The 13,564-nt window shown below is 35.1% G+C and overlaps 1 protein-coding gene across 1 annotated transcript in view; it reads right to left on the bottom strand.

The window, feature by feature from the left end:
• Positions 1 to 13,564, bottom strand: part of KIAA1551 (KIAA1551 ortholog) — a 24,078-nt gene that overhangs the window by 9,278 nt on the left and 1,236 nt on the right. The window contains exons 2-5 of the mRNA XM_011363176.2: positions 13,190 to 13,278; positions 5,153 to 5,281; positions 4,893 to 4,966; positions 1 to 356 (exon numbers count right to left, since the gene is read on the bottom strand). Of these exons, the coding sequence (XP_011361478.1) occupies positions 1 to 298 (298 nt within the window). The 5' untranslated portion in view covers positions 299 to 356; positions 4,893 to 4,966; positions 5,153 to 5,281; positions 13,190 to 13,278. The remainder of the gene's footprint in view (positions 357 to 4,892; positions 4,967 to 5,152; positions 5,282 to 13,189; positions 13,279 to 13,564) is intronic.

The raw sequence follows: 13,564 nt of genomic DNA, 5'->3' as shown, positions 1-13,564 counted from the left end.
GTCCTTTAACATTTGCATATGTAATTTTTTCTACCGAAGTCTGCGAGGCCACAATTGTCCCACTCTGCATATCAGAAACAGAGCTCTGTTGAGGAGTTTTATAATTTCTGATGTTGAACAGTGGCTGTGAAACTGGATTTGAATTACTGAGAAACATGCATGCTTCTTGGTTACTTCCAGGGTAGTTTAAAGCATTTTGAGATGGTGTGTTTATTAAAGTTGTCTCCAAAAAAGATGATTGGTTTTTAGGATACAATGGTGGTAAGGCGACACTCTCTGGGTTTATGTTCCAATTCATTGTTGAGTTGATGTATTAGCAGTGTATTAAAAGTCAGTTCTTTTTGAATGTCGAGAATCTGTAGGAAAGAAATATCATTTATTACCAAAACTGTTTAGCCCAGAGAGAACATCTAAGAAAATTAGTTTACCTTAATATTAATGCTGACTACATCATAATTCCTGAAACCTTAGACTAGACAAATCCTCATTTTTAATTTGGGAAAGAGGAATAGCAAAAGTGGATTCAACAATAAATATAACAAATGTTAATAAAATCTCTAGGGTATTTAATAGGAATTCATGCTACATAATACAGTTAGCACTTTATGTTTAAGTGGTGATTACTTTCTGCTTTTATTGTTAACTAGCTCTTTATTCTAAGTAACCCACGCTCACTATTTTAAGAAGTTCAAATATATTACTGTCCATCTCCATACTCCCTAAGGGTATCTACTGTCGCCTTCTCTCAAAAACTTTCCATACATAAAAAACAATAATACATAAATAAAACTTGATCTTTTAAACAAATGGAATCCTACCAAACACACTGTGTACAGTTTGCCTGATTTTCATTACTATACCTAGAATATCTTATTTTACCACACACATTTCTAACCTCATTGTCAGAATAATATTCTATTTTATGCATATATCACCATTTAACCAGTAATGTATGGACTAGATACAGGCATACCTCTTAAATGTATTGTGTTTTACTTCACTGCACCTCACAGATGTTGCATTTTTTACAAACTGAAGGCAAGAAGCTCAATGGGTAAAAGATTACAACTCACTATTGTGATATTTTATTGTGGTGATCTGGAACTGAACCCACAATATCTCCAAGGCACGCCTGTATTTGGTTTCCTTAAGTTTTTGCACTTATAAATTTTACTAAGCATTCTTGTACTTATGCTTTTATATTTCTACTAAACATTTCTAGAAATTCATAGATGTGAAATCAATGTGTCGAAAGACATTAAAACTATTTTCATAAACAGTGACGAAACTGCATTCCAAAAAAGTTGAAATAAGTTTACTCTCACCAACAGTATACTGAGAAGCCTAACAATGGACAAATCCATATCCATAGTAAATGATAAAGGAAAGATAGATTAAAAATAAATTTGACTTACATGAATACTACACTCAACAACTTCAGAATATACATTCTTTCTAAGTGCATGTGAATTTTTACTGATATTGACCATATGGCTGGACCATAAGCAAATCTCAAATTTCAAAGCTTAAAATAATCCAGTGCAATTCACAGTGGAATTAATCTAGAAATTATAGAAAAAATGTAGCTAGAAAATTGCAAAATAATTGAGAAATAAAGCATGCACTTTATATTCAAACAGTGAGAGAGATCTCTGGTGTCTCTTTCTAATGACACCAGTCCTACTGAATTAGGGACCTACTCCTACAACCTCCTAGAATTACCTCTCTAAAGGCCCCATCACCAAATACAGTCACATTGGAGGTTAGCGCTTTAACGTATGAACTGGGGGGTGGGGCACACAATCCATTTTGTAACAGGTTCCCATCCCCATGTTTACATAAGACTTGAAGACATTTTATAGCATTAAATACTTATTTTTAAAAAGGAGTGGGAAACAATCTCCACATTTATCACAAGAAGTGAGAATAAGTTCAACTACAGAAATAGAATAGTGAAATAAACACAAAATGAACAAAAATACAAAGACTCAACAAGCCACAAGATGGTTCTTTAAAAAGAATAATAAAAATCATTAAGCCTCTGACAACACTGTTCATGAAAAAAATACAACATAATATTGGGAAAGGAGGCTATCACTAGACCCTACAGACATTAAAATGATAAGTATTTGAGTAACAATTCAAATACATTTAAAATTTAGGTGGATTGAAGAAAATCCTTGAAAATCACGGCTAACCAAAACTGACGTAAGAATACCACATCTCTTTTAAAGAAATTACACTTATAATTAATTATAATTTAAATAAATAAATTACAAGAATACAAGGTTTGCCATTTGAAAATTAACCAAATTACAATAATTTTAAAAATCATGTAATTATTTCAATAGATGGAAGAACTTTTGATGAAATCCAATATCCATTCATTAAAAGAACAATTTTATCAAACCAAGAATAGAAATTTCCTTAGTTTTAATAAATACTAACTTCAAAAATTTAGACGAACAAAAATGTAGATGCCACTATCACCCCGTTATTGTATCAGAGTACTTAAAAAGTAAGAACTGGGAAGGAAAACATAAAACTGACTACTCATGAAGAAAATGCAAAAACAATCTACTGATCTTTCAGTTGTGAATAGCATGATGAGACAGGAAGAAATAGAACATGAAAAGGCAAATTATGTAACACCAAAAAGTTTTGTATACAAGGGTGACCATTATTTCATCAAAGAAACTGAAACATTATTAGACCAAAAGACAGTACTATGAATAACCAAAATGACAGGCACAAGAAAAGACTGCCTCTGGACAACCCAATGATATGCATCTAGACTAGCAGGCATCAATCAATGTTTGTTGAATGAACAAACATTATCTTTAATTGCCAAATACCAAATTAAAAAGAAGTCCTTATTTAAACTTATAGACGGGAAAAAGTTCCTCCTCTCTCTTCTTTATATCTATGCCAACCATACACGTCACACGATTTCATCATTAAGCATTTTAGTACCTCAAAAATGACTTCTTAAAAAATGTATATATAAAGGAAGAACAAATGAAGCCTAAAGTCAGCAGAAGGAAAGAAATAATCAAAATTAGAGCAGAAATAAATGAAATTGTAAACCAAAAAAAAAAAGAAAAAGAAAAAATAACAACAACGAAGAGCTGGTTCTTTGAGAAGGCTAATAAAATTGACAAACCCCTGGCTAGATTCACTAAAAAAAAAAAAAAAAGGACACAAATAAACAAAATCAAGGATGAAAAAGGAGAAATTATGACTGGCATCGCAGCAATACAAAGGATCATACAAGAATACTATAAAAAAGTATATAATAACAAATTTAATAACCTAGAAGAAATGAACCAGTACTTAGAAAAATACAATCTTCCTAGACGGAATCAAGAAGATCTGGAAAATCTAAATAGATCGATAAGCAGCATGGAAATTGAAACACTCATCAAAAACCTACCAAAAAGTAAAATTCTAGGACCAGATGGCTTCACCAATGAATTCTACTAAACATTCAAAGAAGATTTAATACCTATTCTCCTCAAACTCTTCCAAATAATCGAAGAGGAGGCAAAACTTCTCAACTCATTTTATGAGGCCAATATTACTGGGATACCAAAACCTGGAAAAGATAAGACAAAAAAAGAAAACTACAGACCAATATCTCTCATGAACACAGATGCAAAAATCCTAAATAAGATACTAGCGAACCAAATACAGCAACATATTAAAAAGATTATACACTATGATCAAGTGGGCTTCATCCCAGGGGCACAGGGATGGTTCAACATATGCAAATCAAATAATGTGATACACCACATAAACAAATTAAAAAATAAGAATCATATGATCATATTGAAAGATGCAGAAAAAGTCTTCGACAAGATACAGCATCCATTTATGATCAAAACACTTAACAAAACCAGTATAGAAGGAAAGTACCTTAACATAATAAAGGCCATCTATGACAAACCCCCAGCCAACATCATACTTAATAATGAAAAACTAAAAACCTTCCCTCTAAGATCAAGGAACAGGGCAAGGCTGTCCACTATTGCCACTGTTATATATAATTTAACACTGGAGATCCTAGCGAGTGCAATCAGGCAAGAAAAAGATATAAAAGGCACCCAAATAGGAAACGAAGAAGTCAAACTGTCACTATTTGCGGATGACATGATTCTCTATATAGAAAACCCTAAAGACTCCACAAGAACACTACTAGAAACAATAAGCAAATACAGTAAGGTCTCTGGATACAAAATTGATGTTCAAAAATCCAGCGTTCCTATACTCTAATAATGAAATGTCAGAAAAAAGTAGAAAAAATAATTCCTTTTGCAATTGTAACAAAAAGAAGAAAATACCTAGGAATAAATTTAATGAAACATGTGAAGGACCTATGTAATGAAAACTACAAGACCTTATTGAAAGAAATCAAAGAAGATACAAAGAAATGGAAAGATATTCCAAAGTGTTCCACAGCCAAAGGTATTTGGAGAGTGTCTACTAATATGGTTAAATTGAGGAAAACTAGCATTTTTTCATTGGAAAACTGATTTGTATTGGAAAAAACTACAGATACATCTATAAAAAAATCAACAAAACAACAAACACCAACACTTCGGTGTAAAAGCTACTTTTCAGGAATTCCAAAAGTATTAAGATTATTGAACTTATCATAGCTCTGGCTTTTTGTATCCATAGTCATAGGAGAAATTAGGCTAACAGTTCTCAAAAGAGGCTTTCAATAAATTATTCTACATTTTACATTATAATACATCTGTAGTATGTTAACTATAACTATAAATAATAATAGCTAACATTAGAATTTATTATATGGCAAGAACTGTGCTGCATTCTCTACATACATTAAATCACATTTAACTGTCAAAACAAGTGAAATCAAGCAGTCTTACCTAAGCAGTAACATCCATGGCTGGCAGGGCTGCAAGCCCCACTATCACAGCTATTAGGTTGTTTCTCCACACTGCTATACAGACAGAAAGGAGAAAAGACCAAATAAATGGATTTGCATATAATTTCTTACCAAACAGCAAAACCAGCATCGGTGTCCCTAGTCCAGAGGGTGATACTGAGGCTGCTAAGGAGCCAGCTGTAGATATTTTACAGCCTGCAGCTATATCACAAAAGAGAGGTGGCCAAGTCCTATGCTCACCTGAAACTAAGGAGGCAGATAAGGGACCACTCGTGGTTCTGTCTCGCAAGTCTGTTTATCAACCTTTGTTCTGGGTGGACTGGCAGTGTGTCCTGCCAAGATGTGGGTCAGACTGAGATTAACTGAGGCCTGTAAGAGAAAGAGGCACCCTGGTAAAGTTGTTCACCTATATCTCCACGCTCCAGTTGTTCATGTATCTAACTAAAAATTCTATTCAGAAGCACTGGCCTATCAATTAGACACTCTCATTGTACTTTCTCTTAGGCAACACTGGGTAAGTGACTAGACTGTGACTTCCAGCAGGATAGAATAATCAAGCCTTTTGTGAAGGTCAAGCCACAATGAGGCTTTTTATATGAAGCCAGCTAAGTATGTACTAGATAGCATCAAGGTTCACCAGTGAGAGCCACATGTAGAACAGAGAAGTAAGAAATAAATGGCTCTACTTTCCTGATTGATTAATCTAGGTATAGCATGGGGTGTTGGCAATCACATATATCCCATCATGACTGGTCAGCAGGAAGTTCAGAACAATGTAACTATCATTCTGGCTAGAGAGTTTACACTTCACTTGACCCTTAAACAAATCCTCTGCACTCACGTGCATGCAGTCAAAAACCTGAGCTATCGGGGTGATTGTTTCATAAACTATATACATATCTAACCAATGTACTCTATACTTCAAAATAATAAAATAAAATGCTAAAAAAAATCCGAGCATAGCTTTTGACTCTTTAAAAACTTAACTACCAATAGTCTGTTGACTGAAAGCCTTACTAACATAAAAGAATTAACACATATTTTATGTTATACTATGATATACTGTATTCTTACAACAAAATAACTTAGAGAAAAAATGTTAAGAAAATCGTGAGAAAATAAATTTACAGCACTATATATCCACTAGAAAAAAAAATCAATGCATAAGTGGATCCTCACAGTTCAAACACATGTTGTTCAAGGGTCAACTGTAGTTTGTTTTATTTCCAGAGCAGAGGTCAGAGACAAATTTCAGGCCACCTTTTCTAGTTGTTATTCCCTAAAGTGGGAATTAACACAGAGTACACATGAAGTCATTTATCCTTCCTTGGAGATCTGACAACTCATTTTAGAACCCTCTAGGTACTCACCTCAAGGAAACATGATCCTTTAGAGGGGTGGTCTCAAATATCTAGACATCTATGACAACCAACTCAAGTACACGATTAGTGTTTACCAAAGTATAAGCTACGTAAGATGCAGTATTCTGTTGGGTTATAAACTACATTAGGAATATAAGTATCACTTATTAAAACACGAGTGAGGCAATTCTGTGTTCCTGAGGTAGAAAAGTTCCAGGAGTAAAACTGATCAGTTCGCATAAAACAAGCTGAAATGCCTCTGTAGTGTTATCTGATAAAAGTGTTATTCCCCGTTGGTTACCCCTGTCATTACACACCACATTCCAGTGTTTCCTCGGATTGTCTCAGGTTCTGTTGAGAGGGTTCCAAGAATCTCCAACAGAGGCATTCTGTTAGACTCGGTTAATAGTTCACACTTTATATAACTAAAGGTTGGGATTAATCATGCAAGGGGAACCTTAAATGCCAGAATAGACTATAGGGCAGAATTTACCTTCCTGTCAACAGCGTCAGGTAACAGATGAAGGACCCAGCAATCAGTTAAATTCAGGGCCATAACTAAAGCCTAAAAAATACACACACAGAGTTCTACTTTCCCTTAATAAGGAAACCATGGGAAACAACTTTTAGAATGAGGTATTCGGGACTTCGCCCAAGGACACAACTCCCAAGGACATCCACTCCCAACGTCAAGAACTGCTGAAAGTTTCTAAGTGTCCTTAGATTAAGATCTTCCATTGGCCAGCAGTTGTGTTGAGGATAGGGGCAACAACCTGGGGTAAACTTGATTAATGGTTTCCACCTCCACACCACTTGACTCCCCTGGGTCTATTGTTTTCCTTCCCCAGCAATCAAAGGGAAACTATGCAAGTTTTCTTGGGTGAGAAGGGATGGCAATCAGTTGTAAAATGACTGATCGATCCCTATGCTCTAATCCACCCTAGGCACAACACTTTGTCTAATGACATGATCATGGAAACAGAAAATGTAAAAACTGATAGAAACTGTGGCAGTGAATCTTTAGGGCCATACTGAAGCAGTGAGCTACCTGAGGTAGATTTGTCACCCAGCAGACATCTTTTAACTATTTCAACTAAAACATGTGGCAAGAAATTGAACACAGAAGCAGAAGAGAATCTAATTATTTTCTATTAAGCTAAATTTGAAATTTTCAAAAATACAAAAAAGCCACTTTTCTATTGTTTACAGAAAATATTCGTATTAACATGTAAGAATTTATTGTTACTTTTAAAAATGAAATAATTTTTTTAAATTTCCTATATTTAGTTTCTAAAGCAGTGAATACTGATGTAAACTACATAAACAAATGCTCTTTGGGGTCCTTAAGAGTTTTTAATGTATATACTTCTTTTTGAGAACATATTCCCACATGTTCTGCAGTCTGCAGCTGCAGAAAAACCATGTCCATGTAATTCTTATGGAGGAAATGTTGCAGAAACATTGCAAAAATCAGACCAGGGAGAAACCAAGCACCACTCCATTCCGAGAGAGATGGAGAACTCAGGTTTATTACGCCAGCGGTCCCAGAAGAGCTAGCACTCTGAAGATCTGGGCCTCGAGCTCAGATGCAACCTTGCTTTTTTTTTATAGGCTTAGTGGCATGGGCCTATTGGTTAATTTGTCCTCAGGAAGTCACAGAGTACCAGACTTGCTATGGGTTGCAAGCAGTTACAAAGAGTTACAAAGCATTAGAGTTGCTATGGGTTACAGGCAGTTACATTTGTTATTTAGTCAGAACAAGCAAAAGGGAGGATGAGTCTTTAGTTAATTTCAGGGTCACCCTGCCTTAGGGCCTATGCAGCAAGCCTATCTACAGAAGCAGAACAAAGAGCTGGATTATAAGGTTAGCCTTTTGAGTAAAAATTCCGCTTCAAGAGAACCGGGAAGCATGCACCTGACCTCTAAAGACTGCCCATGCTAATTTTTTCCTGTTGGCTTTATACTGTATCCTTTACTGGCATAAACTTTAGCCTAGAGAATACAAAAAAAGATAAAAAGGAACTAAACCACAAGTCGGGCCTCTGAAAAGATAAAAAAACTTGATAAACCTTTAGCTAACCTGACCAAGAAAGACTCAAATAACTAAAATCTGTAATGAAATAGGGACATTACTACCAAGCTTACATCAAAAAAAGGAGAATACTATGAACTGTATGCCAATACACTAAAACTTTTGGATGAAAAGGACAAACCTCCTGTGATGTTGTAATTTACAAAAATATATATACAGCAGGTCCTCAAACAACATTGTTTCACTATGACATAGATGCCTTAGAAACTTAAATCTTTTTTTTACCAATTAACCTGTGATAAAATTGGTTTCATCATTACAGTCATTTCACCTAAAGTCGCAGAACCTATTGACCACATTAGGTTTGGACTTAACCATATTTGGTCTTCACCCATTTCTGGAACAGGACTCCTAAAACCTTTGGATTTTTAATGAGTAATAAAGGTGTCTTTTCATTTAATCGATCACGACAATATAATAAAGCCTCCATAAAAACCCAAAAGGACAGGGTTCAGAGCTTCAGGTCTGGTGAACATATGGCGATCTGGGGAGAGTTGGCATGGCAGAAGAGGGCATAGAAGACTTTTCCCACATACCTCACTCTATGCATCTCTTCCATCTGGCTGTTGATTCATATCCCTTGCAATAAACCAGTAATCTACTAAGTAAAATGTTTCTGAGTTCTATGAGCTACTCTAGCAAATTAATCAAACCCAAGGAGGAGGTCTTGAAAACCTCTGATCTATAGGTAGTTGGCCAGAAGTACAGGTAACAATATGGACTTGCAACTAGCACCTGAAGTCCAAGCAGAGGGTTGTGGGAACCTCTAATCTGGAGCCGGAGGGTCAGAAGCACAGGTTAACGACATGCGCTTGCCACTGGCATCTGCAGTGGGGAGGAGGGCAGTCTTGTGGGACTGAGCCTTCAACCTATGAAATCTGTCCCTAGAGAACCTGTTATTGGTGTGGGCATAAACCTCCTCCCGACACACACACTGGAATTGTGTGCAGAACCCAGAAAGAAAGAAAGTGACCAAAACTGACTCAAGATATAGGAAATCTAAATAGGCCTATAAAGAGATTGTACTAGTAATAGAAACGACCCAAAAAGAAATGGATAGACCCAGATGGCATTCTGATAAATCACAGCAAAAATTAAAAATTTTTAACCAATTCTACAAACTCTTCTAAAATATAAAAGAGGGACTACCTCCCAATTCAATTCTGTAAGGCCAATATTACTGTAATGCCAAAATCAAAAAAGAAATCACAAGAAAACTACAGACCAATCTGTAATGAATATAGATTGGAAAACCTCAACAAAATATTAGCAAACCAAATACAGCAGCATATAAAAATAATTACATTCCATGACCAATTGGGACTTATCTCAGAAATGCAAGATTGGTTCAACTTAAAAATAAAAAATCAACGTTATATAACATATCAATAGAACAAAGGATAAAAATTACACAATCATCTCAGCAGATGAAGTCAACATCTAACGACTGAAATTAAATGCATCTTAAGATCTAACACCCTTTCATGATAAAAAACACTCAAACTAGATAGAAACTTCCTCAACGGATAAAAATTGTCTACAAGAAAAAAAACAAAAAAACCCAAGCTTACATCAGACTTAATAGTGAAAGACTGAATGCTTTCCCTCTAAGATCAGGAATAAGACAAGGATGTCTACTCTTGCCACTTCTGTTCACACTGTACTAGAGGTTCTAGCCATGGAAGTAAGGCAAACAATAAAGAAAAAAAAAAGAAAACAAAACAAAAAAGAAATAAAAGACATCCAGACTGGAAATGAATAAGTAAAACTATCTCTACTTGCAGGTGACATCATCTTGTATATAAGAAAACTTAGGAATCCACTAAAACACTAACAGAACTAGTTTGACTAATACAAGCCCAATATACAAAAAATATATTCCTAGAAAACATTCTCGAAAAAATTCTATTTACAGTATCAAAAAGAATGAAAACATTGGAATAAATCTAACAAAAGTGAAAATTTTATACTCAATGTTATAAAATGTTGCTAAAATAAATTGAAGACCTAAATAACTGACCAAAGGAAAAAAAAAATCCACATTCCTGGATTAGAAGGTTTAATACTGTTAAAGTGGCAATACTCGCCAAATTGATTTATAGATTCAGTGCAACACTCCCAGATTTTTTTGCAGAAATTGAGAACCTGATCCTAAAATTAATCATGAAAAAGTAAAGTTGGAGGATTCATACTCCAATTTAAAAACTGACTAATATTGTTAAAGAAAACAAATAGGCCAAAGGTGGGGTCACTTGCCTCCAAGACAGCAAACCAGGACTTAATTGCAGTTTCAGTCCCTCTGGCAACTGGAATTTAAGATGGAATTTCCTGAACATTAGCAAAGTAATCCACCTGGTAAGGAGCACTGTCCCGCTTCCCCCAACCCCAAAGTCAGGCACCTTGACTGAAACAACTGTTTTCTTTCTTTGCCCCACTCAGTTTCCTATAAAATTCTTCCATTTTGCATAATTTTTTAAGTTTAATTTTTCAATTATAGTTGATATACAATATTATATTAATTTTGCACAACTTCTTGGAGCACCTTTCTATTTACTAGATAGGAGGTTACCCCAATTCATGAATCGTTCATGTAATCATCCTTTTATTTCCTGTTTCGATTCCAAATGCATAGAAAGAAATGCAAAATTGCCATTCTTCTGAGCATTTTCTCAGTCCGTTGAGATCCTGCTTCCAGGTATGTCTTCGGTTTGGTTCAAATAAACTCTAATAAACTTATAAAATTTTTCTACAGGTTTGAACGTTCTTACATCAACAGATATAAACCTAGAGATACTAGGGCCACTCATTTAGAAGATGTGCCTGAGAATAAAGTTATTAAGGGTGTGGTTCTGGGCAAAGATATGCTAACGGCCAACTTCTGCTTCTGTAATCTGCTTGCTTGTTTGATAATTAACTAGGGTGTGGTTAATCTGATTGCTTGTTTGATGAATAACTAGGGTGTGGTTAATCTGCTTGCTTCTTTGATGTTAACTAGGGTGTGGCTAGGCTTTTATAAGCTGCCTCTTTTGGGAGCTCGAGGCTGATCTCCTCGAACTCTGCGTGGTAGAGAGCGGTAGCGAGTTAGTCGCCGGCCGGCTCCGGCTAATACCGGCTCATAAAGGCTCATAATTCATCTCAATTGGCTCCGTGGGTCTTAGAATTGATCGCGCCACAACAAAGTCAATCGATGCTGAAGATAGCAGAGCTCAAAGACAGTGTCTCAAATCTTCAAAACTTTTTTTCAGATTCAGATGCTGGATCTAGCCAAACCTGAGGGTCAACCTACATGAACTTTTAAGTTATGAAAAGCAATAAATTTTCTTTTCAGACTTAAAAAAACAGTAATCTGCTTATGATTTTTACTTCCCAAAACTTAACTGGACTATATATCAGTTTTCCATTTTAACCACAAGTTAAAAAGTTTATTTACAAATGAAGTCTTGTAATTTAATACATCTCAAGAGAATCTCGGTGACTGTCATTAAATCTCTGCAATTATTATAACTATGAGCAAATGTCTCACTTGAGACATTTACTTCAACAGGCCCACCTCCAACATTGCTCTTCAATTTATGAGCACATTTAGGGTATTAAAGAGTACACATATTACATAGCTGCCCCCCAACAAAGCATTTAGAATTCAAGGTCAATGAGATTACTTCTTTTTTTTAAGAAAAGATTTATCATACAACGAAATAAATTTTAACTTGCATTTCTATAGAGAGGATTGGTAAATTGCTCTTTATCTTATATTAAATGCTTTCCATGTCTATTTTGCACAGAGTATGCTTCCAGTGGGGATTTAAAAGGGGGTGTAGGAGGTCGGGCTAGACAAAAATAAATTCTTGAAATTTATAAATACCTTCGAAACAGTAAGTTAGATCAATTCTCTAAATATTTATGTTCCTATTGTGCCCAAGACTTTGATAATATAAATGGGAAGAGAGCTTCCAGCACATCACAGAGATAATATGGAAAAGCAAAGCTTTGGGGCAAATTTGCCTTGGGTGGAGAATTTCATGGAGGTATTCATTTCAAATAAGCCTGCAGGTAAAAACTAGAGTTGTGTCTGGTACTTCCTTATAAAAACAGAACCTACAACAGGATCTACAGTGAAAAGTTTAATCAACACAAAGCTGATAATTGATTCAGAGGTTAACTGAATTTTGTATTAAGACAGTGTTGTCTTAGGCCATAAAATATATTTCCTCTAACATAACAGCTAAAATTTATTGAGCACTTACCATGTGCCAGGAGCTGTTCCAAATATGCTACAACAATTCTATGAGGTAGGTACTACTGTTACCTCACTTTCCAGATGAGATAACTGAGGCAGACAGGTTAAATATTTAACCAAGTTTGTATAGATAGTAAGGGGTAGCCAAGATCTGAAGCTCAGAAGTCTGACTGCAGGGACCATGATCTTAATCATTACACAGGGCAGAAACCCTGGAGATGATCACTTTGGCTTTATAGGTTGGTATATCACAGACTGGTTCTCTCAGAGTTGTGTTGTGCTGCCTTTCCCCAACACCATGTGCCACTAATAATAAAATAAATACAATCAAATAAGAAACAAAGCATGTAGAAAATAACCTTAAGTAGACCTCAGTCTTAGTAACTTGGACCTCAGTCACCTCACCATAACCTCCTCTTCCGTATCTTGTAAAGACGAAAAATTGAATACTCCATGCTAAACCAACCACATTATTTCTCCTCAAGTTCTGTCCTACAGTTTAATTTTTAATCAATGGATTCATTTAGTTAATTTTTTTTCCATAAGAGACAAATTAGAGTAGGCTACCTTAGAGGTGACATACTTACCTTTAAATAAGATGTTATTTTTTCCTTACTGTATATGTTCCCATTTACCTCCAAACACATCAGTGTCCCTCCACAATGTTTACTTGATCCTTGGGATGTCAAGAAACATTACATAATTATTAATTATTTAATATAAAATGCATGTCACTTCTATTTATATTAAAAGTATAATAAAAGTTATAATAAAAGTACATGCTAATCCGTTCACTTGATACGACACTGCTGTGCAAAACTGTGTTACTTAAGGCTGTACCCAAAAGCATACCAAGTTGACTGAATTCTTAAGTGTGCAAAGTAACAGAAATAGAATCTAAGTCTGACCTAAAATACCATTTTCTTTCAAATTAGAATCCCAATTTATGAGCCCTCCTCCAG

Source organism: Pteropus vampyrus, unplaced genomic scaffold, assembly GCF_000151845.1.
Source record: "Pteropus vampyrus isolate Shadow unplaced genomic scaffold, Pvam_2.0 Scaffold82, whole genome shotgun sequence".
In the NCBI taxonomy this organism is placed as follows: Eukaryota; Metazoa; Chordata; class Mammalia; order Chiroptera; family Pteropodidae; genus Pteropus; species Pteropus vampyrus.
The sequence above is the reverse complement of the archived record's forward strand: the minus strand, read 5'-3'. Positions and strand labels throughout refer to the sequence as shown.